The sequence below is a fragment of the Pagrus major genome, chromosome 2 (assembly GCF_040436345.1).
Source record: "Pagrus major chromosome 2, Pma_NU_1.0".
In the NCBI taxonomy this organism is placed as follows: Eukaryota; Metazoa; Chordata; class Actinopteri; order Spariformes; family Sparidae; genus Pagrus; species Pagrus major.
Window position 1 is genome coordinate 7,993,626 of NC_133216.1, and position 25,409 is coordinate 8,019,034.

General features: G+C 42.2%; 1 protein-coding gene across 3 annotated transcripts in view; it reads right to left on the reverse strand.

The window, feature by feature from the left end:
- stard13b (StAR related lipid transfer domain containing 13b) overlaps positions 1 to 25,409 on the reverse strand; it is a 58,340-nt gene that overhangs the window by 6,278 nt on the left and 26,653 nt on the right. Inside the window, exons 1-4 of one of the 3 annotated variants that reach the window (XM_073486905.1) lie at positions 7,653 to 7,761; positions 4,091 to 4,162; positions 2,907 to 2,988; positions 572 to 635 (exon numbers count right to left, since the gene is read on the reverse strand). In XM_073486905.1, coding sequence (XP_073343006.1) covers positions 572 to 635; positions 2,907 to 2,988; positions 4,091 to 4,162; positions 7,653 to 7,686 — 252 coding nt within the window. In that variant the 5' untranslated portion in view covers positions 7,687 to 7,761. Of the gene's footprint in view, positions 1 to 571; positions 636 to 2,906; positions 2,989 to 4,090; positions 4,163 to 6,304; positions 6,535 to 7,652; positions 7,762 to 25,409 lie in introns of those variants that run through there. The other 2 variants (XM_073486914.1, XM_073486896.1) reach the window with 2 other exon arrangements.

Consider the following 25,409-nt stretch of genomic DNA (forward strand, 5'->3'; position numbering starts at 1 on the left):
GACTAAGGCAGGAAAATTAATACAAGCCAGCAGGCTACAATCCAAAGTAGGGACAGATAAAAAGTATTCATCCTCAAAAAGACATGAATACAACAATGGTACAGTCTCAAATATCATAGAATCTGGGTTAAAGGGATGAAGCCAGATTATGTTTGTGTTGCTGCAGGAAGCAGATGTATGACTTTCTTTGTAAGAAAACACCATTTCTTATGGAGGCGCTGACGTTTGCCTTTTCTTTCTTACACAGTTCAAATGACAACTGTGATATTCAAGTAAAGGAATGAGGCTTTTTGAGGGGTAAAATCGTGACAAAATGTACATGAGTGCAAAGTGCTATGTTTCAAAAGAGAAAGAAAGAAAGCATGACACAACTCTTGACTGATAAGTATTCTTTTTACCAAATGAATCAGGGTGTTTTTTTTTAAGTTTGGAAAATAGACATTTGGGGAGATACTGAAGTGTCACACTTCTCACATTGTTGCATTTTTCATACGATAATTCATCTTCAAAGTCAAAGACTGCAGAAGCGTCATTGTGATGATAAGCCTTGTGATCTGCAGTCGACACTTACTTTCTTCTTCGGAAGGTTCACGTCAAGTTTCATAGAGGCACACTTGTTCAAGGTGTTGAGTCGCCTGAAAGAAAAATGGCCCGAGGATGAGAACTGTTCCAGGAGAAAACACCAAAATAGTTACCCCTAATGAGCTCTCCAGAAATCCCTTTGTGCGGGGCTGTTATGTGTTAACTGGATCAGCTTCTGGTCTGGACATACAACCAGACCCGGAGGGAAATTCAGTTTGTCCGTGCCACAAACTCCTAAACCTAATGAACAGCGGTAATTGTCAGTTGCTCTGTTCTCTCAGCACTGGATGTAAGGGGTTGTGGCTTGAAATGTGGTGTGCAGTAGATTGAATGAAGGTCAATTTAAGGTAAAGCAATGGATTAGCTACATGTCTGCCCTAATCACAGCCTGGTTCGATCGATATAGTCATATGTATATCTCAATCTACAGATGCATGCTCATCATTTGCTTCTTACATACAGTTTGTAATAGTTTTTCTCAAGTGCAATAAGAAAACTTTGCTTTTGAAAAACTACTGCTGCAACTCCCCTGAACTCAGTTTTCCAAACGTCTCTCGCAGTAGCAATGAGACTTTTGCAATATTTTTAATCAACCAAAAGTCTAAGCCTTGGAGCATGTGCTCAGTGATTAGAGGTTTTGTGGGTGTGCAAACTGGGATATATTAAGTAACAGCACTGAAAACATAACATGAACCAACAATAGCACAGGGGAAAAGATGACGGCATGACAGAGTTCACTCCAGCTCATTGTGCCTTGGCTTTACACAAAAGGAAACACATTTGTGGTATGATAATCACAAGCTTTAACAGCTCCACATATTGCTAACAGTCTTTTTTTTACAGATCGAGAGCATTGTGCTGGGCAGTAAACGGCCTCAGATGGAGGCTGTAACTATCCCCGAGTGCTTTAGATGGTCGGGGTTAGGCAAACAAAACGTTCTCATGATTGTTACTGTAGATAGTGGGACCCAAGTGAAGAGAGGATTTCTAAGCTGGGGGCCCTTTATTCCACTGGTCTAAAGAGCTTTGAATGTGGTTGCTAAAATAAGGGGCTGCTCAGCCAGGGGATCTGGGAGAGCACTCGCATACATGAAATATCTATCAGTTTCAGTTCTATCAAAGACACCCACAGCACGTAGGGTGGTATTTATTTTTTCACACTAGACTGGAGTGGCGTAGCCGACAACAAAGCCATCCTTATGTCACCATAGAGATGCTGGGAAGTCATGGGCAGAATCACGTTGGAGGTGGAACTGTTTCCAATTGTCTTCCATTTATCCCGTGGCTACTTTGGAATTTAGATGAGTTGCTTTAGGGTTGTTTAGAGTCACAGTATATTGAGCTGTGTGAGGCAACCCTCGCGCTCCCCGCTCGGGGTGGTTGCCATGGTTACCGTGGTAACTGAAGTGCTGTTTTCATCTCGGCTTGAAGAAAGTGCACGAACCGTCTTGCCCTACAAGGGAACGATGCGGACCCACCAGTTGTTGGCTTAGTGCACTTTTCTATTCTTAATACTGTCTGGCTAATTGGGGAGAAAAACCCACACATCCAACGTTTGCCACGCTGTTACGACAGAGAGAGGCTCAGAGTACTGAAGAGGATTCCCGCCAGTGTTTTTGGAATTTGTTAAACCAGTATGTTTAGTCTTGACAGATGAGGGTCTGATGGAGGTCTATGGAGTGATGTAATAAAATAAATAAACAGTAAGTGTGTGGAAAATCGTCTTTTCTTAATGAGATTCTTCATACCCAGGATTAGAAAATACAAGTTACATAATGTTATGATTATAAAGGGAAGCTCATATAAGGATTCTCACATTTACTTTTGGCAAGGAAATTATTAATTAATTTTCAGGGAGCTATGGCTAAAGAAGGGACGCCGGAATACACAAACTGCTCTTATGGGATTACACTAGTATTTGCATTTATTGTTTTCACATCACTCTCGATAATACAGCAACTTCAAATCAAGAACATGTCTAATAAAACGCTGCAAATGACAGAGGCAGTTTCTACTTGCTCAGTCGGCTGAAAAAGCCACAGACAAGAACCAACTAGTGCCAAAAGTGGATGCTCATCGATGGCCCCGACAGGGTCCTTAATACTGCGAGTACATGACCAATCAGAAATGTTCGGTGCTGTAGGCCTCATACACATAATCCCTGTATTTTTCAAAAGAACTACCTCCAGACCAGGGACTTTTTGGAGTTAAAATAATGTCCCCTGAACTGAAATTAGACCCTAATCTCTGTGATGGAAACACTCATGGTTGCTCATCAATGAGTCATGGATGAGCCACCGTCCTCACAATGTCAATCTGGTTACCTGCACAGAGGTTCCACGAGATCTTTGTCCAGAAAGTCATGATCTCTTTTCACCGGAGTGATGTCAATGGGGAACTGGGAATCTGAAGGGAAAAAAGCATAAAAATTAGATAAGTGTCAAAATTACATGTGCTATTTCAGACAGTGCTCATGGATAGGAGAAATTGGAAAGAAAGATCTGGAAACCACATTCTTTCCAGAAGTACAATGATTGCTGGGAAACTCTCAAACTTGTTTTGCATGTGATGCTAATGGGAAGAGACAGAATTTGCCCAAATAACGGCGCTCAGGCTTGTGCAGGCATTACGTCTTGCTCTGGGTATGGGCCTCCTCTTACATAACTTAAGAGACTGAATCCAGACCCTCTGAATCCAACATTCCACCACATTCATGAGAAGTCGTTAACTTTTTATGAAAAGCAGAAGCAGCATTGAACGCTAAGACCTCAACAAGGCTCGGTCTGTTCTTCGAGGGGGCAGACATTCAGAGATACTGGAGGCTTTGAAATATGATAATAAGATATTTCTTCATTAATGTCATTTCTAATACATGACGCCCTGCATCAGGAGTGAAACTGTGCACTCCAGCAGCCACTATCAGTGCTGGAGCTCTGTTACAACTATGTACAAACTGTCAGCAAACAAATATATCGCACTGAAGCACATCAAACGTCTGGCCTCGGCACAGAGATCTGAGGGAGTAGAGCTCCTTTAAGCTCTGATAAAAACCCATTTCTTCCCATGACTTCAGTCTTTAAGCACAGAAGACATGTTTATGTAGTAACTTTAGCTTGGAGAAGATTAGACCTTAAAAGCAGCTGACGTTCCGCTTGTTTTGTGGTGTCTGGGGATCCGACTGGAGCCGTAGCTGCGAGGCTTCCTGAGGACAGTTGTGTAAATGAGGCTCACTGTGCACCCCGTGAATACATGGTTTTGTGCACATTATTTGGGACTACAGCGTCAGAGCAGATGACACTGTGCGCCATTATTCACTCACCATCTTAAAAAGGCCACATTAAAGTTAAGTGTTTCATTTCATAACAGATATAAAATTAGCTGTAACGAAAATGCCATTTTTTGGTTCATCACAGAGTCCTTTCATTCATTCTTCTCTACCTTTTAACCAAACAACATTTCCCCTCTTTGTGATGAATGTGTGTGGGAGTTCACCGAGTGCTTTTATTACCTTCAAAGAGCTGAGCATACTGGGGAAATCCTGCTGCCCGCAGCCAGTCACACGCCTCCTTTGCCTCAATTTCTGAAACACAAGAAAGTAGGTGTTTTGAAACAGGGATAAAAAGTGAAACTAAACCACTGTAAGACATTTTCACTTTGACAAAACAACAACAAAAGCAGCATAAACTCCCCTGCACCTGGTTTCCCAGAAACACTACAGACTTTTGGGTGATTCTGAAACTGGACGCCCTTCCCCAGTCTGATTATTCTGAGATAACATGGATGTGATGATGACCCTGCAGGTCAGCCTGTCTGGGCAAAGGTAAAGCAGCTCACTCACATGAATGGGACACATGGGACATTATATAACCATCTGTCGTCTTTCTACTTTTAAAGGATAAATACACTCAAAAATGAAAATTCTGTCTTTATCCACCCACCCCCATGCAGTTGGTAATTCATGTGAAGTATCGTAGTCTGCAAAACATTTCTAGAGCTTAGCATCAAAACAGTGTTGCAGCACTCTCTTCAGACAGGTTGCGAGCTAATGCTTTTAGCTTAGCAGCTAGTTTAGAAAGTGTGTACATAATGTCTTTTCAAATCAATTTGGGATCTCTGGGCTTCCGGAGACTTGGATTAAGCCAGACAAGGTGTATGAAACCATTTTATGTTTTTTTCTTTTACATTTACAAGAAGTTTCAGAACTGAAATCTACTTCAGTTGTTTAGGAGAACGTTGTTTTGCTCCAGAAATGTTTTGTGGACTGGGAGTGGGATGAGCAGATAATGACACAAAGGAAAGGAAAAGGAAAGGACAGCACCATACACTGCGTAGAGCCAGAGAGGCTATCATGTAAACCACATGTTAAAAGAGAAGTAACACATTTCAAGACAAAAGCTACAGAGCTGCAATTATTAATCGATTCGTTGTCAGACGTTAAATTACTTGCTGTTTTGATAATGGATGAATTCGTTTTGAGTCATTTACAAATTCTTCTTAAATGTTAATATTTTCTGAAAAACTGAATATCTTTGAGTTTTAGACAAAACAAGACATTAGAGGACGTAATCTTGGGTTCTGGTAAATACCGATCAACATTTTTCACCATTTTCTGACATTTTATAGAACAAACAACTGATCGATTAATCGAGAAAATAATTAACAGATAAATCAACAATAAAAATAATCACTACTTTCAGCTCTCAACAACATTACACTACTGATAGAAAAACTACAGAGCTTTCCGGGAATCCTTAGTACAGTCCAAGCGAGCTATCACACTGACTTTCTGATAAACAAATGACCCCAGCCGTCAGGATCACATGCTGCTCCTGCTGAACTGCACGCCGAGCCGTCTGCAGGCTTCAGCGCCGCTGATGACAAGGAGAGGAAACAGACCGTTGGCACCTTTCCATTAATGCTAATAGAGTTGGGTGCCATTTACCGCCTCGGTGAGACATCAGTCTGACACACCAGTGCTATAGCACACAGTCCGCTTTAGGTCAAGAAAGAATATATATGATTATGTTTCCTTAATAACTAAATTAAAGCTCACTTAAAATTATTGCACCAGTAAAGTAAAATGTATTCTTCATATATATAGAGACAGTTTTCCTTCATTTAACTGTAACAAAAGAGCTAAAACGAACTGTCCATTAATGGAAAAAGAAAAATCAATCAGGACAATGTTCATATAACTGATTAGTTGTTTAGGTAATTCATTCTTTTCTGGTCTCACATGTTACTAGTTTCTGCTAAAAATAAATAAATAAATATCTTTGAGTTTTGGACCGTGGGTAGGACAAAAAAACGGAAATTGGAAACTTGTATAAACTTTTTATTACCATGTTCTTATGTTTTTATTGACTAAACAACAAATCAGTTAACAAAGAAAAAAACTAATAGGTGAATGGATGATGAAATGGATGATGAAAATAAGTAATCGAACAGAAATCTAATCTAAAAAAATCTGAAAACATGAGGATGCCCCAAATAGACATGCTTTCCTTCACTTATATCCAAAATGAGTCACTCCAAAGCTATAAATGAGAACTACAAATCACAACGCCAATGTGGTAAATTATATAAATAAATCATTTAAATTAAAAAAACTTTAACGCACAGACTTGAAAGACAAAAGTATTCTTACCAGTTTCAGACAGCTAATAAACTTCCCGCTGCTTCTCACACACACACACACACACACACACACACACACACACACCTGAGATTCAGCCAGCTATCCACAATGTAAAGAGCGTAAACATCCCGTCCAAGAGGAATTACCCACGGGTAACAAACAGCTCTCCCATCACATATCTCAGCTCCACTCCCTGTCTGTGCCTGTCACACTACAGCTGAAACACGAACCGAGCTCATTCATCACACAATACTGTGCAATTACAGCGACGGTAACCTTGCGAACGAGATACTGCTATCACCTCTTCTACTACTAAACTGTTGTGCCAGGACTCACCTGCGCTGCTTCACGTCTGCCTCACAGAGAAATCAATGAGAAGTGACTTTGGTCGTCAGACTGACCCACAACTGAATAAATATTAACAGTTCCCTGTGTCCTTGGATGACAAAAAACCTCTACTGTTTACCCCTGTAACCAGCAGTTGAGTCAACATGTGTTCGCTGCCAGGAGCCTCTCTGCTCCGCTCTGCTCTGTTCCCACCTGTATCACCAGGAGCTGCAGGCTTTCTGTGCAGCTAGGCTTCCCTCCCAGGTGAATAATATCAGGCCTGTATTATTCAACTGCAGCGCGTAGTGAGAGCGCTGCCAGGTCCTCTTGTGTCCCACAGCCGCAGGTTGGACCACTGGGAGCAAGTAACATGAGCTGGGAATTCCTCTCTGTTTGGCATTCTGTAACACGATACCGAGACATTCTGTCCTCTCATCCTCTCTCTAAGGAAATCTCTTGTGGATAAAAGGCTGGACGGGCATCGTGCCAATGAATGAGAACTTGTGTTTGCTCTCCACAACCCGCAGCTTTAAAACTGTGTACAGTATAAAATTACAGTTTCACAAAGGGATGAAACCCAGTTTGGCTGCAGGACAAAGGCCCAGAATGTCAAAAAGCTGCGTATGGTTAAAGTATCCGTGGCAAGGGCGACTCCTTCCTTTACAGCTTTATGCAACATTCACTATCAAGAACATTGGTTATGCAATTCCTGGCTGAGATATGACATGTGACAAAGTGCCACAGGTAGAGATATGGCACACTTTGGCAGAGCGGACACAAACACTGCCAAAATGATGACAGTTTTAAAGACTCGTTCACATTCCACTCCCACGCAAAATATTTACAGGCTGAAAACTTTCGAATATTTTATGATACGCTTTGTTTTTTTCTCTCTGACAGCAAAATATTGTGACTAACACTAATCCTCTGCCTTTTCATTTCAACAAAATAAATACCAGATTCATCCACCCGGGCTTACTGTGAATAAAAACAAGCCGTCATCATCACTGAAGCACAGGCCCTAATACTGTATGTCTACTCTCCAAAATCCTTCAATCAACACAAACTATAGCTTATTTCCGGTAACAAATAATCGCCTACTTACGGGATATTTTCATCATACAGCCAGGGAGGTTCATATATCCGTCAAGACTTAAAGAGTGTCTCTCAACATGTCAGAGCATCTTCATTCCCACGCTGAGCCACATTCCTGCTCTCTCTCTGAGCACAGCTTGCAGTTTGAACTCAGATCCACAGCTCCCTCTTTCCCCTTTCTCTTTCCATCTACCCCCAACCACCATGTGCCTGCCCCAACACTAAATCTCTCCTCCAACCCACCCCTTTCTGTGTCAGCCTCCCTAACATTCACCCACTCCCCCCTCCTCCCTCCTTCCCCCCTCAGCTTCTTGTGCCCGACCCTCCTACCCAGCTCTGCCCACGACAACTCTTTTATACCCCACTCAGCACATTTTTGGCAAAGATCTGAGCGAGCATTGCCTCTGAATTCTGCGACCCTTCTTGTATATCAAGACCCTGTTTTTAAACGTGAAGAATTTACTCCCATTTCCTGATATGTTTCTCTGTTTTCAGTCACTTTGGCCAGATTACACGACGTCAGCTTTTGCAATCTCTGAAATTTTCATCCGAGAAGTGTTAACACTGTGGGAAATGTTTCATTTTAAACAAACAAAAGGGAAGCTTGGCTTTTGGAGAGTCCAGATGTTGTTCCAGTAGATCTACGAAATGGAAAAACGTAGGCAGCTGAGCCGGGGGAAAACCATGACATAAACTGTCAGCAATCAGCAGCAGTGAATCATGCTGAGGCACTAAGCTCACAAGACTCCGCCACGCTCACATCATCACAGTGATATATCTGTCTGTTACACCTCTGTCTCAGCCTCTTTGTCTGAGGAGAAATCAATGAATGAGGGGGAATTGTGTGACCTGTGTCATCTGGGACAGTGCTGCTGCTGACACAAAACGAACGAGTAGTTTCAAGAGCGTCTATAATTTTCCTTTAACATCATGAATGAAAGAAATGTGGTAGAAAAGACATGATGGCTGATTGTATCTAATGATATGTATTATACTTTTAAGTGAATGATATTTAAAACACATTTAAAAGACTTAGTAAAGGCAACTAGTTTCATCATCTATCCAAAGATATAATACAAAGTGTTGAAAAAAGGTAATAATAGCTGAATTAAAACTGATAAAAATCCAAAAAGGAGATATACACACATAAACTAAGAGGATATGATGAGTGGGTTTTCAAGACTCAGATTCAGATTCCTTTATTGTTATGTCTAAATATACGGTATAATAGAGTAAAATTATTTGGTGTCCACTCCTCAACCTTGCAGCATCAATAGCAATAAAAATCAATATGTAATTAGACCCGCACTCAGTAGAGCGCATACCTCCGCCATGGCCCAACAGTCCCCCCTTTAATTCAATCAAGCCTAATCCAAATATCAAGCTCAACATGAGATCTAGGATCTGCATCAAACTGGAAAAAAATAAAAAACATCCTCCATCCAAGTTTTACCGAAATCTGTTCAGTTCTGTTTGTGTAATCCTGCTGACAAACCAAGCAACTAATGGACACAGGTTAAAACACAACCTCCTTGGTGGAGGTAAAAAACACAAAAGTAGTGAAAAAGCACTAAGAACACAGTCCTGTATGTACAGTAGAAAAAGAGGAGATCCGTTTTCCTCAAATGCAAATCTGCCGTCATTTTTTCCCAATTATATCCACTTAACAGCCTAATTTTACATTATGTTTTAAAAGATGAGATCACAAAATTCTATAATATGTAAGGAAAATGTATTAGTTTAGACATGTGGATAAAATGACCAGCACTTTCAATTACTGGGGTTTACCATGGCACCATGATTACGTAAGGACATCACATCCATCTATAATTTCCTACAGCGTGAGTAGAATCCCATATGTGGCTGCTTCTGCTGTGCCTTCCCGAATCGGCCATTTCCTCTTGTAACACACGTCTTCTGACCTACTGGGGCCAGGAATGGGTACACCTCTGCAAACACAGACACAATGACGTAGACAGGCCACCAGTCACCTTAACAAATTTAACAATAAATACACTCAGAGCTTTAAAAGCACTCTAAAACTAACTGTGTGGACCCTTAATGTGCCTGCCCATTCCTTCCCTGCACCGCAGTGAATGAATCAGCCAGCCAGAATCAGTCAGAAAACACACAGACAATAACTGAGCGCTGAGATTGTCTGTATCAAAAACACCTGGAGAAAAACAAAGCGAGCCAGCTATATGGAAAAAAAAAATGATTCCACTCGTGGGCTGGCTGGCGGTGAGGTGTCGTCACGCTGGGAGGCATGGAGGAGAGGCCTCTCTTCCCCCTTTATGATGCTAATTGCATACAGACACCCACTCACAGAGCAGTCAGCCTTACTGTAAAAGTAAGACTAGACAGACAGCCAGGGGAAACACACTGCCCCCTCTCCTCTAGTCTGCCCAGAAACCACAACATCTGATGTCTCATGCTCAAAATAGCCAAACATTTCCTTCTGTTTCAAGGTTTGCAATTGTGCATAATGGAGCAAACAGGAAGTAAAAATAATGACGGCAAAAATATGGACGTGATGTCCGAGAAGTTGTATGATTGTACAGGAGGCACGGCAGATCTGTTCCCTGGAAATACTGGGAATGCCCAAGATGGATTAACACTGCAGTGCCCCATGTAATTCACCTAATGTCGTGGGAATAAAGCCTGCCTGTTTTCGACAGCAGGTTTTAATTAACAAAGCTCTACACGTCCCCGAGACTCCAACATCCTCGGCACAATACGCCAAAATCATCAGCCTAACAGGAGGTGCCACTCGCTAATATCACGAGACATCTTCGGCTCATTCTCATCACCTACAGACTCTCAAGGTGTTGAGACAAAGGACAACAGCCAAATCTCAGAGATAATCTGTCTGCAGAGGTGAGTAACAACACAGTGCCTCTGTGGATGTGACTCTATTCTTTATTCTCTCTCTGCAGTGATTGGCACATGAGCCGGCTGGATCCACAGGCCCAGTAATTACAGAGAGCCGGCGTTGAATCACTCACGGACTTCTTCCAGCCCCCTCATTTGATCCCGCGGGGCACACGGGGGACCTGTTATCCTCCAGCCGACACGGGATGCAGGTTTAAAATGATCAGCTCTTGGCTGTGTTGCTACGACGACAAAATAAAATTTCCTCAAATACAAATGAGCGAGCAAATCCCCGACCCTGCTTTTGCCCTGTGGTCCACGGTGACCTGCGGAGAGCTGCTTTCAGTGGGCCACAGGTCTCCAGTAACAAGTGGATATACAAAGCAGACATCAATGCCTCCTGGAGGACCGGGGACTTGAGGACAAACACGGTGCCAGCCCAGGAAAAGCCAGTGCCAAGGAGGCATTAGCATTCTGAACCTGCGTAAGTCGGGGTTTCACAGACAAGAACCAGCCGTTTAAATAAAGCACATCATCATCATTTTCTTTCTCTTCTGACAAACAGCAGGTACATACTTTTTAAAGTATAAACACAGTCTGGTTCAAGAATTTTTCAGAGGTCCACCTTTCACTTCCGAGCAGACACACACTCACAGCGAGAGCTTATTGATTGTGAGAGTAAATAACATGTGAGCTACAGAGCTGCTGTTGTTGACCGTTGCCAAAGCCTGCTGGGTCAAAAGTCACCGGAGCTGTGTTTTTCTCTTGAGGTCCTGTATTGAATTTAAACAAGAGCAGCACAGCTGTGGTAACACTCTCCTTCACCTCTGAAGGACACCCAGAGAGAAGCTTCTTTCATCTTCAGGGGCAACAACCCATCAATGCGCTCTCTGTCTCTCTTTGTGTCTCTGGACATACCAGTTACCGCTTCATTTACATGTTACTAATGATGATGAAATGCTGGAATACCTAGACGTTTATTCACCTTTATTCCTGTGCAGTGTTGGTCACCAGCAGTCTCATTTCTTTTTTTTACACAGTCCTGCCTGTGACACAAAATCAAGATGGATGACGGCTTGAATGAGGATTGTAGCCTCCAGTTAAAACCATGTGGGGTCAACATGATCTTGTAAACATTTTTTAAACGATGGAAAAACTCTCAAGTGTTTCCAAAAGCAGACGCCACACAATAGCCTGGGAGAGAAATGGGAAAGATTTTCAGAGAGCGACTGTCTCGTCCCGACACATAGCTTTTCGCGAAGGATTTACAAATTACCCCCGACCCAAACTGCGAAATAACAGCCTACTGGATCTTGTTGGGTGTCACAGCCAGAAGACAAATAATGGGCTGAGACATGTGGGCTGTGTGGACTTCAAAGTTCAAACTGTTCAGCAGTGTTTTCATCCAAGTCGTTGTGATGTCTCACATTCACTCAGTTCTGAGAAAATGTTCTAACAACCTCAAGTTGATTCTGAGGAACGTGTCGAGTGTGCTGCAGCTCCACAGACAGGTGTTCTCCTTCTTCCCCTTTGGTCACACTGCAGGACACTCTGGCACATGAATTCCAGCAGACACATCAAGAGAAGTGTCCTTTACTAGAAAAGGGACCCCTGACCCCGAACCTCTTAGAAGGAGGAGACATCTCAGCAATTTCCAGATCCCCAAGTACCTCCACTTTACAGCCAGTAACTCTGTACAGAACAGAAATCAATCAGCAGAGCTTTCTGTGAAATACATACTGCAGTGACTTCCAAGGCACAACGCACAAGCTAAACACTTCCAGACACTGGACCGCAGCCATGTTCCCACGCATGTTGAAGTGTTTTGGCAGCCATCTTGGAGGCCTTTATGAAAGATTTGCTTTCTTTGGTGATAAAAACATCAACTTTGGCTTTTCGAAATTTCCTTTTTCATTTCATGCGGGCGTACCTCCCCGAAACCCCTGGACTATTTCTTCAAGCCAGTGTTGATCTTTGCAGAGTAATCATTGTCCTAGTTGTTCAGTCATTCTCTCTACTCGCAGATAAATAAACAACACAGTGCGGGGTGAGTAATGCAGGCTAGTCAGAGATAAGACACATCAAGGGATCGCTATCTGGTTTTCTTCTCTCAGAAACGGTGATTTTAACCAAACAGGCGCTCTTATCTCTGTTATTTTTCATTCTAAAATATTCTTTATTAAAGTGAGCTCCTCAAAGTTAATAATAGCATGACAAATCTTCCTAAGAAGAATATAAACAGTAAGAAAGTCTGATGTAACAGATCAGCAGAGGTATCTGTGGGCATCTCCAGATGTAAGGCTCAGAAACTTCAGAATGGACTTGACTTTCCCTCAACTTTGTTCCCAGTCCACTGAGGCTGCAACTAAAGATTATTTTCATTATCGATTAATCTACACGATTAAGCGATTAGTCTTTAAAATGTCCTAAAAATTCTGAGAAATGCTCCTCACAAAAAGCCATCTAAAGTGGATACACAAGTTGGACCGTGCATCAAGCGTGTAAATAACGTCTTCTCAAATCAACTTAGGGCTTCTTGAAACTTGGATAATGCCCTGACAGCTGCATGAAAGCAGACATTCCCTCGGCATGGTGGTGAGAAGATCATGACTGAATTTCCATTTTTGGGTGAAGTGTTTCATTAAGAATCTGGATCCAGTAAACGTTTGACACTTTTCCTTTACAAAATGGCTTAAAAGATTGATTTTCAAAATAGTTTACAACTAATTTTCTGTCAATCAATTAATCAATTCATCAGCTAATTGTTGCAGCTCTACTGTCCACTAACATCTCCTTGAGTCTCTCCACTCCTTCTCTCTTCTTCAGATGTCTTTCTAACTCCCTCCTGATCCCTAACAGCTGGCTCCTGCACTGTCCCATGTGGTCATGTAGTTAACTGTATTTAGTCACACCAACATATACATCAAGTTTCTCGAGGCGTGTGTTTGTGTGCTTCCTGGTATGAAGTCCATACATGTCTCCACAGTATGCATGCCTTGCCGTGTCATACTGTTTTCCCACTCATAATACACGGTTGTGTGGCTGTAATTCTTCCTTCCCTTTGATAGCCTATATAAACACTGTAATTTGGTTTTCCGAGAGCGCCGTATAACACAACTACAGCGGGATGACTATGATTTCTGACAAACGCTCAGCCGGCTGACCAACAATCCTGACTCAAACATGGAAAAGAGACTGACTGGAAAGTTTATCAACACATGTTTCGTAAGCACTGGCACCCACACGAATCAAATGCCTCAAGATGAAAGACTTTAGCTTAACTTCTCTAAACTAACAGATGATGTCTCATATGTGACCACAGCTCTGTAAAATACAGGATACGAGTAAAGAAAAACATGCAGAAGAAACTCCTCTGAAGTCGAGTCCTGCGGAGCTCCATTAGGTCCACCTCCCTCTCATTTGGACTGGATCCCAGAGGGGACTACTCGGGGTTCCCTCCTTCTCTGAGAGTGGCCTCTGAGAGTCAGAGGGTAGAGAGGGGGCCAATGTCAGAACAAGGGCCCCTACCGTGAGAAAGCCCTGGCAGGACCTCCACAATAAAAGCATGGAGCCATCCCTAGGGACGCCGGGCCTAATTAACAACATCAAAGTGAATGGCCACAGGACTGCCTCAGGAGCGCAACAGACTTGTAAGTCGCAGCAGAGATGATGATCCTATCGGCATGTGTTGTTGTGTATGATGAGGTGCGACGTAGCTCATCAAGAATGCGCTGAAAGAGATCAGTGATTGTTCGGCTTCACAGACACAGAGCGCTAATAGAAAATATAGGACTGTTTGTCATGCGTGGCCATCAATGACAGGCTGTGTTCAGACAGTCACTCCCCGGCTGTAAGGCCAATAAAGTGAAGAGACAGCGGCTGAATGTCTGGGGTCTGGATGCCCGCCGCCTTTCAGCCTCTGTCAGTTTTTCCAGCTAATGACTTGTAATAGACATTTCTACCACAAGAGGGCAGCCAAGTGCTGAACTCTGGGATGTCTTACATGCAGATGAGGAGAAAATGTATTATATTGATGAATAGACTGTCCAACACATGTTGTTACATACCACCTGACAGTTGTCGATACTGTCATTTGAAATCTATATTCTTTAGACAAGCAGATGTGGACATTTGGATCCTTTTGTAAAACAAAACATGTCGATATCTCTACATGCTTTATTCATCCAAGACACATTTTCTGCAGCTCCCTCATGACTAAGACGTGATTATTTGGGTCAAAACGTATGTAGTGTACTGTGTACTGGATGTAGGTTAATAAGGCTTTTTTTTCTCTGTGAATTACCATTTTCTAATCTGTGGAATGTACAACAGGACAAGTTTTCCATCCCAGCTCGGTTAATATGTGACTTTCCGTTCCTGTTACAGTGCAACAGAGGCATTTCTCAAATCTCCTCTTAGTAAATGATTAGCTGTGCACATGTGGCAGCTGTCAGCCTCTCTGACTGTGTGGGCACAACACTGATTCACACACACAGGAGAAAGATTTACAGGAAGGATGTGAGCTCAGCCTGCCACCTAAAGGAAGAGAGGGGGAGTCTACTGTACATGAGAGCTTTACGAGTGTAACCTTTATTTGTCGGATGGAGTCAGTTTGTTCCCAGCCGTTGGAAGATTCTTGAATCATTTACTCGTTCTTTATCAGCGGGGCGGGAAATTACTAACGGCTGCCAACTGACTGTTGGGACATTCTGGCTTCCGGAGCAGAGGCTGGTGAAATGTGGGATGTATAGTGAGAACCAGTCAGAGCTGCAGACAAATCAGATCTGTTGACAGCTGACCTATGAGCAAGTTATTCATATATGAGGAAATTATCCAGTTTCAAAAGTAAAGATAATGTGTTAGAAAATAACAATATACAGATAAGTAAGTGAATGTACTTAGTTACCTGCATGCACTCTGGACCAGTCTATCACAGAGCTAACACGTTCACATAATCATGAAGCACATGGCAAACATCGGCTCTGTGCCAAATCCATACTACATACTAAATCTATAGATGTAGATATTACACACTAATGCCATAGTAAACTGTCATAGCAATTACTATATAATAAAATAACATACTGTTCAATTTTATAGCTATTTACAGTAAATTTTACTATGTAAGTGATGATAGGTGTCAAACTGCATCATTGGACAGTTACCGCCAGTAAAACTTCAAAAAGAGAGAGACAAATGTCTTTTAATTCATAAGAATGCATCATGTCTGGTCTGAGTATACTTTATTTGGTCACTTGTTCCCTTTTCTGATGTAAAAACACTACCTACTCAAATTAGTATGTGGTATGGATTTGGTAAGGAGGGAAGAGCTTGTCTTGTAAACCAGCTGAAGTGTTCCCGTCCTCTCTGTTTGTAAGTATTACAAACTATTACCCTGCTTGGAAACACTTTGCTCAAGCAGGATTTCTTTGTTGGTTAAGTGCATTTAAGCAACATTATGTCACTGTTTTACCTTAAAATAGCAGCTTCAAAATCATGTTGATGTTACAGTGTCGTGTAATAGGGTGAGTGGTGTCTCTGTCTGTCCCCCTATCACTTGTTCCTGCGCTATGTAACTTCAGTGAGAGGGTAGGATCAGAAATGTATTATTTTTTAGATATACTTTTGCTTATAATCTCTTTTCCAAGCTGTCTCACCACTACCCACAATTTCTTTTCATTTTTCCAGCTGTGAGCAGCTTCCTTTGAACATTGCAATAAGAAGGTATAGTGTTCATCAAGAGCTGCCTCAAAAATGAGAGCATTCAGTCTGCATACTGTCGGGCTTGAGTGTACTTCATTTTGTCCCTTTTCCAGTGTAAAAACACTACAGACTTAAATGTAATTAGAATTAGTTTGCAGTAGGATTTGGGACTGAGCTGTAACGTCATTAAACCCTTGTGTGACATTATTTCCTTGTTACTTTAATACGTATTTAGTACCTGTTGAACCAAATCATCATATAAATTAAGCAGCACAAAACAAGAGTACAAGCCACAGATTTAATTAGTTGAAGTGCGATAACGACGACCAGCTAATCACATTGTCATAATTGCTTTTGCCTCCCTGACAGTATTATTTACTGCCCTCTGAAGGTAGCAAACAAAATCTGCATAACAATCACATCCACAACAGAGAGCTTCATGAATAAAAGATACACCAGCTCCGTGTGTACTAAGTAAACAATGTGTGAGGCTACATCTTCACTTATCATCAAACCTCCATCTGAATGAAGGAGCAGTTATATTTGTTTCACACAAAGACGATCTAACGTGCCTCGTGTTGTAGTGGTGCCATTGATGAATAATTCAGTGCTTTTAGAGCGAGGAGTCTTGAGTGGGCGAGGACAGAGTCTAACTAGATTCCTCACCTTGAAGAGCCCTTTGTACCGTTACAACTTCAGAAGAGACAGAACAGAACAAGCCACTTTTCAGAGCCAGTTTCTAACAATTATCCATCTGCTAGTCAGGGGCAGAACAGAGGAAGAAGGGTAGAGCTTGTCCTCTTGAGCTGAAGTGTCCCCGTCCTCTCTGTGCTGCGCATTCAAAATCTTCAAGTGTGTAACTGTTACACGCTGTTATCCTGCTTAGACACAGTTTGTTGCTCCCTAAGTAGGTTTTCTCTGCTGATAAAGCCCCTTCAAAGTTTTAGGCAGGTTAAAACTTTGTCACTGAACTTCTCTTAACAATGATTAACAATGAAACTTTGTTACAAAATAGTTGAAAATGCGGGCTCTCTACGCCTAAGCTTCTCCAGCAACTTTCATCTGTGGTACATTACATATTTATAATCAAAATGAATATTTCACTTCATCACATTTAATCAGATGTTTGTGTGCTATAACCAGTCAAACATACAATACAATTGTACAGAAGGGTGACAAATTATAGGAACAGCTGTTTCAAAATGTGTCAACGGTCTGTAAGTAGACCTGGCATCCTGTGTAATCTGGCTGAGATTAGGGCTGGGTGAAATGGTCATAAAATAATGTGTGAGACACAATATATTATATATATACAGTATATTTGGTATTTTGGAAATACTTTACTGTAATCCTGTCTTTATATTACGAAAAGACAACATCTATGCCAAATCACAAAGTAACAATAGCTGTAATCTGAGACAATATTTTATCTCCTATCACGATATTGATATAATACATATATATTCCCCAGTCCGAGCTGAGCCAATATAAAACAGTTTACTATGAAAGTAATAGTAAGTAGCCAAAATCCAAGCACGTTTCAAACCTTGACAACACCACATTAAAATATAAGTGTAAGACAGCACTGTAAGACAGCACTGTGCATGTACAGAACAAACACTGATACATGCCAGCAGGAGAACAAATGTGACTGATAGCACGTTAACCTGAGACACAAGCCTTTCAGCCGTGACAGCCAGACAAAAGGCACGCTTTGTAACTCCAGCACACAGACACATTCATGATAAGCACCCAGCTGCCGCGCAATAACTTGTGTCATTTGACAAGAGAGGCACAACGTCCTCGACTACGGCAGAACGCACTAATGGCCTTTCCAGGGCAGAGATCGGAGCCCGCTGGCTGCAGCGAGGTCAATAAGCCACGAAGAAGGGCCACGCAGGGGTCACGCCGGACAGAGCTTCTTGTCCGCAACACAACAGCTCCTCAATGAGGCAAAATAGAAGCAAACAGACACAGTCAGCGAGCAACCTTTTAGTCACGGTGCAGCATTCAGCTGCTCAGGGTTTCCACCGAAGTTTCCAGGACTTTTCTGCGGCTAAACAGGAACACTTCCACAGGCTGAAAACAGTCTGTGAACAATCTGTGAATTGTCCGGTTTTCACTATGATCCAGCACAAGGAAAACAGCTGAAAACCATCATCTAACGTGATAAATGTGGTCTGTAAGTTATATGTGGGCATACTGCTATGAGATGATTCACTCATATGCTGACAGTTGCTGAAATACCCATTGAATTAGTCACATTAAAGAATGAAACGCACCTCAGTACCTCTCAACACTGTCTGATATTATATAAACTCAAGGCAAACAATGTCCCCTGTGAGATCTGAATAATAAATACATAGTTTTTCATCAAGAGCAATATGCACAGACACGCACTATAACGATCAACCAATTTAACATTGAAAAAATATTTTTTTTGGACATTTATGCAATTAAATTGATTTAAAAAATACAGCGATTTATGAAAAATTTTGATAAACAAATAGAGATTATTTTTTTCTCGATGATGGCACGAACAGCTAACTCGAAAACGCTGGTTTATGTACAGTTGTACAAAAAATGAAGGAAATTAAATACATTGGTCGCATACATTAAATGCATGAGTAGTGACAACAGACGCAGCAATTCTGAGAATCTGGACTCCAGATGTTGCTCCAGAAAGCAGGGAGGAATGGAGGCAGACAGAGCAGAAGCACAGTAGCCCTTCCACAGTGATGAAGTACGGAATAGTCCCCCAAAATCCGAGGAATATTTTCAGGACACATTCCTCCAAAATGAAAACAGACTCTTACACAACAATCCCACTGTGCTGCAGTCTGACGCCTGTTTCTTTCCATCTTACTTCACACAGCTGTGCATTCATATCCATCGACTCTAAAAGCTGATGTGACATATTGGTCAGAACATTTTGGACAGTTGGCCTTCAGTCTATCCTGGTCATCACAGTGGACTGAAAGAGAACCCACAGACATAGCTCTGTTGTTTTGGAGATGCCATCAAATCGGAAACATGACTAAGACCCCCACAGGCTTGCCTGGAATTTGAGGTGAAACAATACTGAGTAACTCTGCCCATCGCCATGGCCCCCTCTCACTTTCAACCTGCTATGTCAACAGGGCCGGCCAGCTGGAATGCAGGAGCCACTGCGACACATGGGGATCAATCCTGTGGCTCTGCACTCTCTGCAGTCGGTCTCTCATAATGCTACCTCGCTGTTATCTCTCATTTCAAGCAGGTATGCATCGACAAGGTGAGGCATGAGGTATGAAAGGAGCTAAGACTCATATAGGGCTGAAACTGCACTCGTGGGGAAAATGAAGGAAAACTGTGGTGAGAAAATTGCTCAACTGAGGCATTTAGAGCAAGTCAGATTAAAAAACTACAATTACCTAAATTAGGCATAATCACAGTACTTCAGACAGCCAATGAAAACAGACGTCAAACACATTAAGTGTCTCGTAGTTTTAGCTGTTTTTAGTCTTTTATCCTGTAAGAAAAGGACACTTCAGAAAAGTATCCACCATGTGTGAGGAACATTGTGTTTCTATTCATTTTCTTCAACAAACTGCTAGATATTATAGGATACTTTCACTAGAAAGTCAACATTTACTGTTGTTTATTCATATTTTGTTCATTAATGTAGGTACATTTCTGACCTTCTGACACCTCAGGACATAAAGCTCTTTTCCTACGGGTTATTTTTCGGGTTATGATGTCATGATTTTTACTGGACATCTAGCTGAAACAGTTTTAAGGGAGATGAGGAACATGACTGTCTGCATATGGTGGCATGTTAACAGTTAATACAGATTCATGATATTGAGGAGAAACAGTCATCAAAGCTTAATGTTATCTTCGGTCACTCTGAAAGCAGGTAAAACCAAAGCACATTATGTTTAAAAGTAGTTAAAATGTTCACACCAGACAACAAACGTGCAAGTTAAAGCTGTTAAATGACTTTTAACTCAGCTAAAAGAATCCTGCACCTCACTTCAAACATGTACATATTTTCAGTCCTGGTCACAGATGACCCAAATTGTCGGTTTGCTGTCAAACCAGCCATCTGCAATCTGAAAACACATGCCGCCAGGTTACATGACCGCACACGCCTGCGAACATCAGATCATGCAGATTTCCCCCTCCGCCCACACAGCTCAGGGGACATCTTCACATCCAACAGTAGGCCCTCTGTGTATCCTTCACATCGTCACAATCACAAAACTCATGCGTCGCCTCAGTCCTCCGTGGTGATCCAGGCCATACAAGAGGCACCATTCTCTGACTCATGTGCTCCTCAGAGTGACTGAGAGGAGAACTATGCTGTGTGATGAAGCTTCTTCTGTTATGAAACGCAGCCAGCATTTGGACCAGCATCAGGGCGCTCACACCTGCAGGAGTGGTGGTGCTTTGTCCTCTCTATTGTTATGCTGCCCTGGCCCCTCCCCAACTGACCAGGTAAATGATGTATGGGAGGTCGGGCTACGTCGTAGTAAGAAAACACCACTATTGTTCTCCTGGCCAGTTCCACAAATGAGCTGAGGGCTTGTAAAACTGTCAGGCGACACGTTCATTGATATCTCTTGTTTACACTGCGGGCTGGACTCTTGTTACGTAACAGATCCTACAGCTTATCACTTATCAGCGTTCCTTATGGTCAGTCAATACTAAGTGTTTACCAGCACTGCACCCTTGACTGCTTATTGGCTGAAGGTCAAGTTTGGCTTTGTCTGGAGTGGCACAAACACAAACACACTTTGATAGCTCTAAATCTGCCCTCTAAAGATTATTTCTGTTGAATTCTGACTTTATCTGGAAATAAATGAACAAAGAAAAGAGCCAGATATGAAGTGACATTTCCAAAATAAACACTGGCTCACTTGGCACCAGGTTATCCCGCATTCCCACTCTCATTTTCATGTGTCATGTCTTATTCACTGCATGTTTTGGCTACCAGCCTGCATTCCTGGAGGTATGACCAGGAATGATTCATTTAAACTCCTCACCCAGGGCTACATATCCAACCAAAAGACTCCGAACTGTCACGTCTCCTACCTCCAGCGATCTTCTTGAGTAGCTGCTGCCTGGCAATGATCCTGCCCAACCTGTACCCGGAGCGTCTGCGGTGATGGTCCATTCTCAGGTAGATATCCTGAGTCTCTGGGGTCATACTCCCAAGACACTCGCTGCCTGAGGACTCTGAGAGCTCCCGAAACATGACTGAAACACTGGACCCAAAACAAGCCCCTGACTGCTGGCTGGCTGGCTGGCTGGCTAGTACACACTCACCCACACACTCTCCCACCAACAGAAAAACTTCACATCCAGGCGCAAAAAGCCTTAAGTGAGCTGGGACGGATAGCAGAGCAGAGCCTAGGGGGAGGAGTGCCAACACTTCAGCCTGTCTGTGCAGGCCATGTGACCACAGGGAGGCCAATGATAGGGGAGCAGTGGGAGTACTGCCCACCTTGCTGAGCTGAATCCAATGTCTGTGTGAACGCTTGTCAACTTCCCCCTGCTCTGGAGGGAAATATAAATACCATTGGAATGCCTATGAACTGACTAAGGAGAGCAGGAGTGGAAGAAAGAGGGGTGTGGGAGGGCTTACAAAAATAGTGGTTTTGGACCCGCCCTGCACTAGAACAACTCTTCTGCTGTTGCTGCTGGTCACACAGGTGCCAAGTTTACTGGGCGAGAGTGAGTCTGGGCCATTTTAGAGAGTACTACAGAGGAGAGGGAAAGAAGAGCGGAGAGGGAGAAGTTGTTTTCCTGGTTGGAGAATGCTAATTTCTGCTCCCCCACCCCCACCACATAACCCCTCGTTCCAGCTACAGGAAGGCCTCTCAGCAGGTCTCCTCAAAGTGTCAGCTCCTCAGGGGGAAACGAAATTTTAGCTTGAATACATATGAGTGACCTATATCCCCTTAGCTCAGCACAAAAGGAAAGATCAAGCTCCGGCAAGTCATCCATTCAGCTCTGGTGGCCGTTCAGTGACAGGAATCAAAGCCTCTTCTTACAGTGTGTCCCCAGTCACAACTACAAACATCTAGCATGCTCATGTTCATGTTCTATATTTTTGCAGTTAGTATACAAGAGGGAAGTGATATAAGTATATATATATATATATATATGTATATATATATATATATATATATGTATATATATATATATATATATATATATATATATATATATATATATATATAATCTACAGAAGATTAGGACTAGGCAGGTAGAAGGTCATATATAAACTAAGAAATCATGATAAAAAAATATTAAATATGTATTTTCATTGATTTGAAGACATGAAAAATTGCATGTGAACCTGAAAATTTGACAATTTGAAAACAATTTTACGGGGGAAAAAAATGCTATTTCCATTGTGAAGATCTTTCAGGACCTGTTTGACCATTATCCACAATATGCATCATGGGACAATAGTGTCAATCAACAGCAACTTTTTCAGTGTATATATTATGTGATGTGAGCGTGTGTGAATTTGGGACAGAGTCTTACAATTAGTCTACTAATCAATTAGTTGAGCAGAAAGCAAATCAATCAGCAACTATTCAAGCAAGAATGTCAAACATTTGATGGTTCCAGCTCCTTAAATGTGAGGATTTACTGCTTGTTTTTATCATTTATGGTAGTAAATGAAGAGTTTGGGTTTTAGACAGTCGGTCGGACAAAAAAAGCCATGTTAAGACATCACTTTGGGCTCTGGGATGAGCATTTTTTTTTTTGACTGTTACTTGATAAAAATTGTAGACTGCAGCCTTAATTTGGAATATTTTTGATGAAAACTAAAACTCATACTTCCCTGAATTAAAATTCATGTGTATCTGCCAGTTTACAACATGGAACAACGATCTCCTCACACCTGAAATAAAGTCCACATCCGCACAAGCCGACCCACCCAACGCCAATCAGGGCCTCTGCCACTCTCCTTGGGACCTGGCCTCTTCATACAGGCCTGCCTGTGTAGTATAAGCATGGCGCCATATATGTGAAACGAGCACAAATGGGCATGCGACCAAGTCAAACACAGCCCCTGTCTGTTTCACTCCCTGGCTGGCAAAATCCACCCAAGCTTAAGCTCACAAAGAGCACAATTCAGCAGCACACTTCAGAGCCCACTGCACGTTTTCATAAACTCCTCCTGGGTTTAATGACCCTCTCACACTCTCAGGTGGAGCATTTAAATATGTGATTGTTGCTTTTTTAAGCGGTGGTGTGACACTATTCAGATGATTTCATTCGGCTGTGACTCATTTTCTACACACACACAAACACCTGTGTTCATTCATACTGTACAGGGATCGCTTCAGGTGTCAGATACTAAAAAATGAGTGACAGGATGTTGGCAGCAGCGCGATCTCTCTGAACCCATTTCTGTGTTTTCTTCTTCCCTCCCCGTCTAGACGAAAGAAACACACCGCGCGCATCATGCATATCGCATTACGGAATCAATCACCCACTGCTATGCAACATCATAATGAATGAGATTAATGGTGTTTTCGTCTCTGTCGGCACTCAGATACCTCGGCGGGGATTGTGAAAGAGCAGCGAGATCTCCTGTGCCCTCTGTGAATGTCCCTGTGTTTAACGTTGTGCTGCATGCCATGAAGAAATGGTTGTGGTGTGTCCTTAGTGGGAGTGTTGTGTGTCAGGCGCAGTGACTCCAGCCCTTATCAAACTTGTTCCAGCATGCCTGTCTGGGCTTCAGAGCTCAACTACTATACAGCATGGCAACAGGAATCCAGACTCACGTTACACACAAACACATACCGAGGCTCTGGAAGTAAGATGCCGACCAGCTTGGTAGAGTGGATGAAGACAGTAAATGTAACTGTGTGATGACAAATGAAACCATGTTGATGAAATGTCCAGCCTTCATTCAGCATCTTCAGCCAGGAGTGATTAAAAAAAAGGGAAACATAAAGTCTGAATCATGGAGTGGAGGCTCGGGCCCCACAGACGATGAGTAAGGAGGCAGTTGAGTGGGGTTTAGGCGCTGCTCTGATGTGGTTTGATTCAGCAGCAGACACATGTAATCTGCACTGGGCAGTTCTGGCTCTGGTGCGGCTAAGTTTCCTGTGGTTGAGGCTTAAGAATAGCATCAGTGTGACTGAAGGTTTCCACCTCATGAGCCATCAAATGTCTGAATTCTGAGCTCAGGTCTGGGACTAAATCACACTCTCACACTGCAGGACCAGTCTTCTCGCTCAGCAGGTAACCTGAAACAGTTTATAATTGAATAATGGCTCAGTGGAGGAGGTGGTAGGTGCTCTACTGCAAATTTCTTACTGCCTACAACTGTGACTCACCACTCCGTGCATGATTATCTATTCAGAGCTTAATCTCTTCTTTCGTAGCAAGCACTGCATGAAGCTGCTGGGTCATCTAGCCATCTTACATAAAAACACTTCTATATGGATATTTTTAATGAGACATGGGGACCTTTCCAGCTGTGACAAAACTTGAGCCAGAACATAATCTTTTCCTGACCCCTAAACAAGTGGTTCTTGTGCCTAAACTTAATCAGACTTGTCACAATATTAAACTGAAAATTGAAATGTAAAGAAAAATAAAGTTTCAACATATATTCATATATAACATAACATATATAACATAGTTTCAATTCACAGCCCAACTTTCTGCTCAAAATGAGATAATATTCCTCCATCAGTGTTTCACAATATCCTGTATTTTCATTCATCTGTTGGAGCGTCATTCACATATATAGAGTATGACAGCTCACATCTATCAGTTTTTGGCTCCAGACAGTTAAAACCTATTAATCACACGGGAGTATGTGAGGCCAACCACGTCTTTTTAAATATTTGCTTACTGCAGAGGGACCTTCAACATAGCAGCAGGGTTCAGACACAGTTTAAATGTAAAAGATAGGCTCCACACTTCTCATGTGATGGATTGATGCACATAATTCAAGTCCATCAGGTCAGAGTCTGAGCTTTATTGAACAAAATGATCTTTTGCATCTTTCTTTAAAGGGGCACTATGTGGTTTTGGAGAAGAATTTTAATATTTACAATATTAATGAGGTAATAATACAAACTCAGAAATATTATTATTTTCCATAACTGAATAAAGAAGCTGTTCTCAGAGGAAAATAAGGTCCCAGATCACTGTTTGAAGCTAGAAAGGTGGC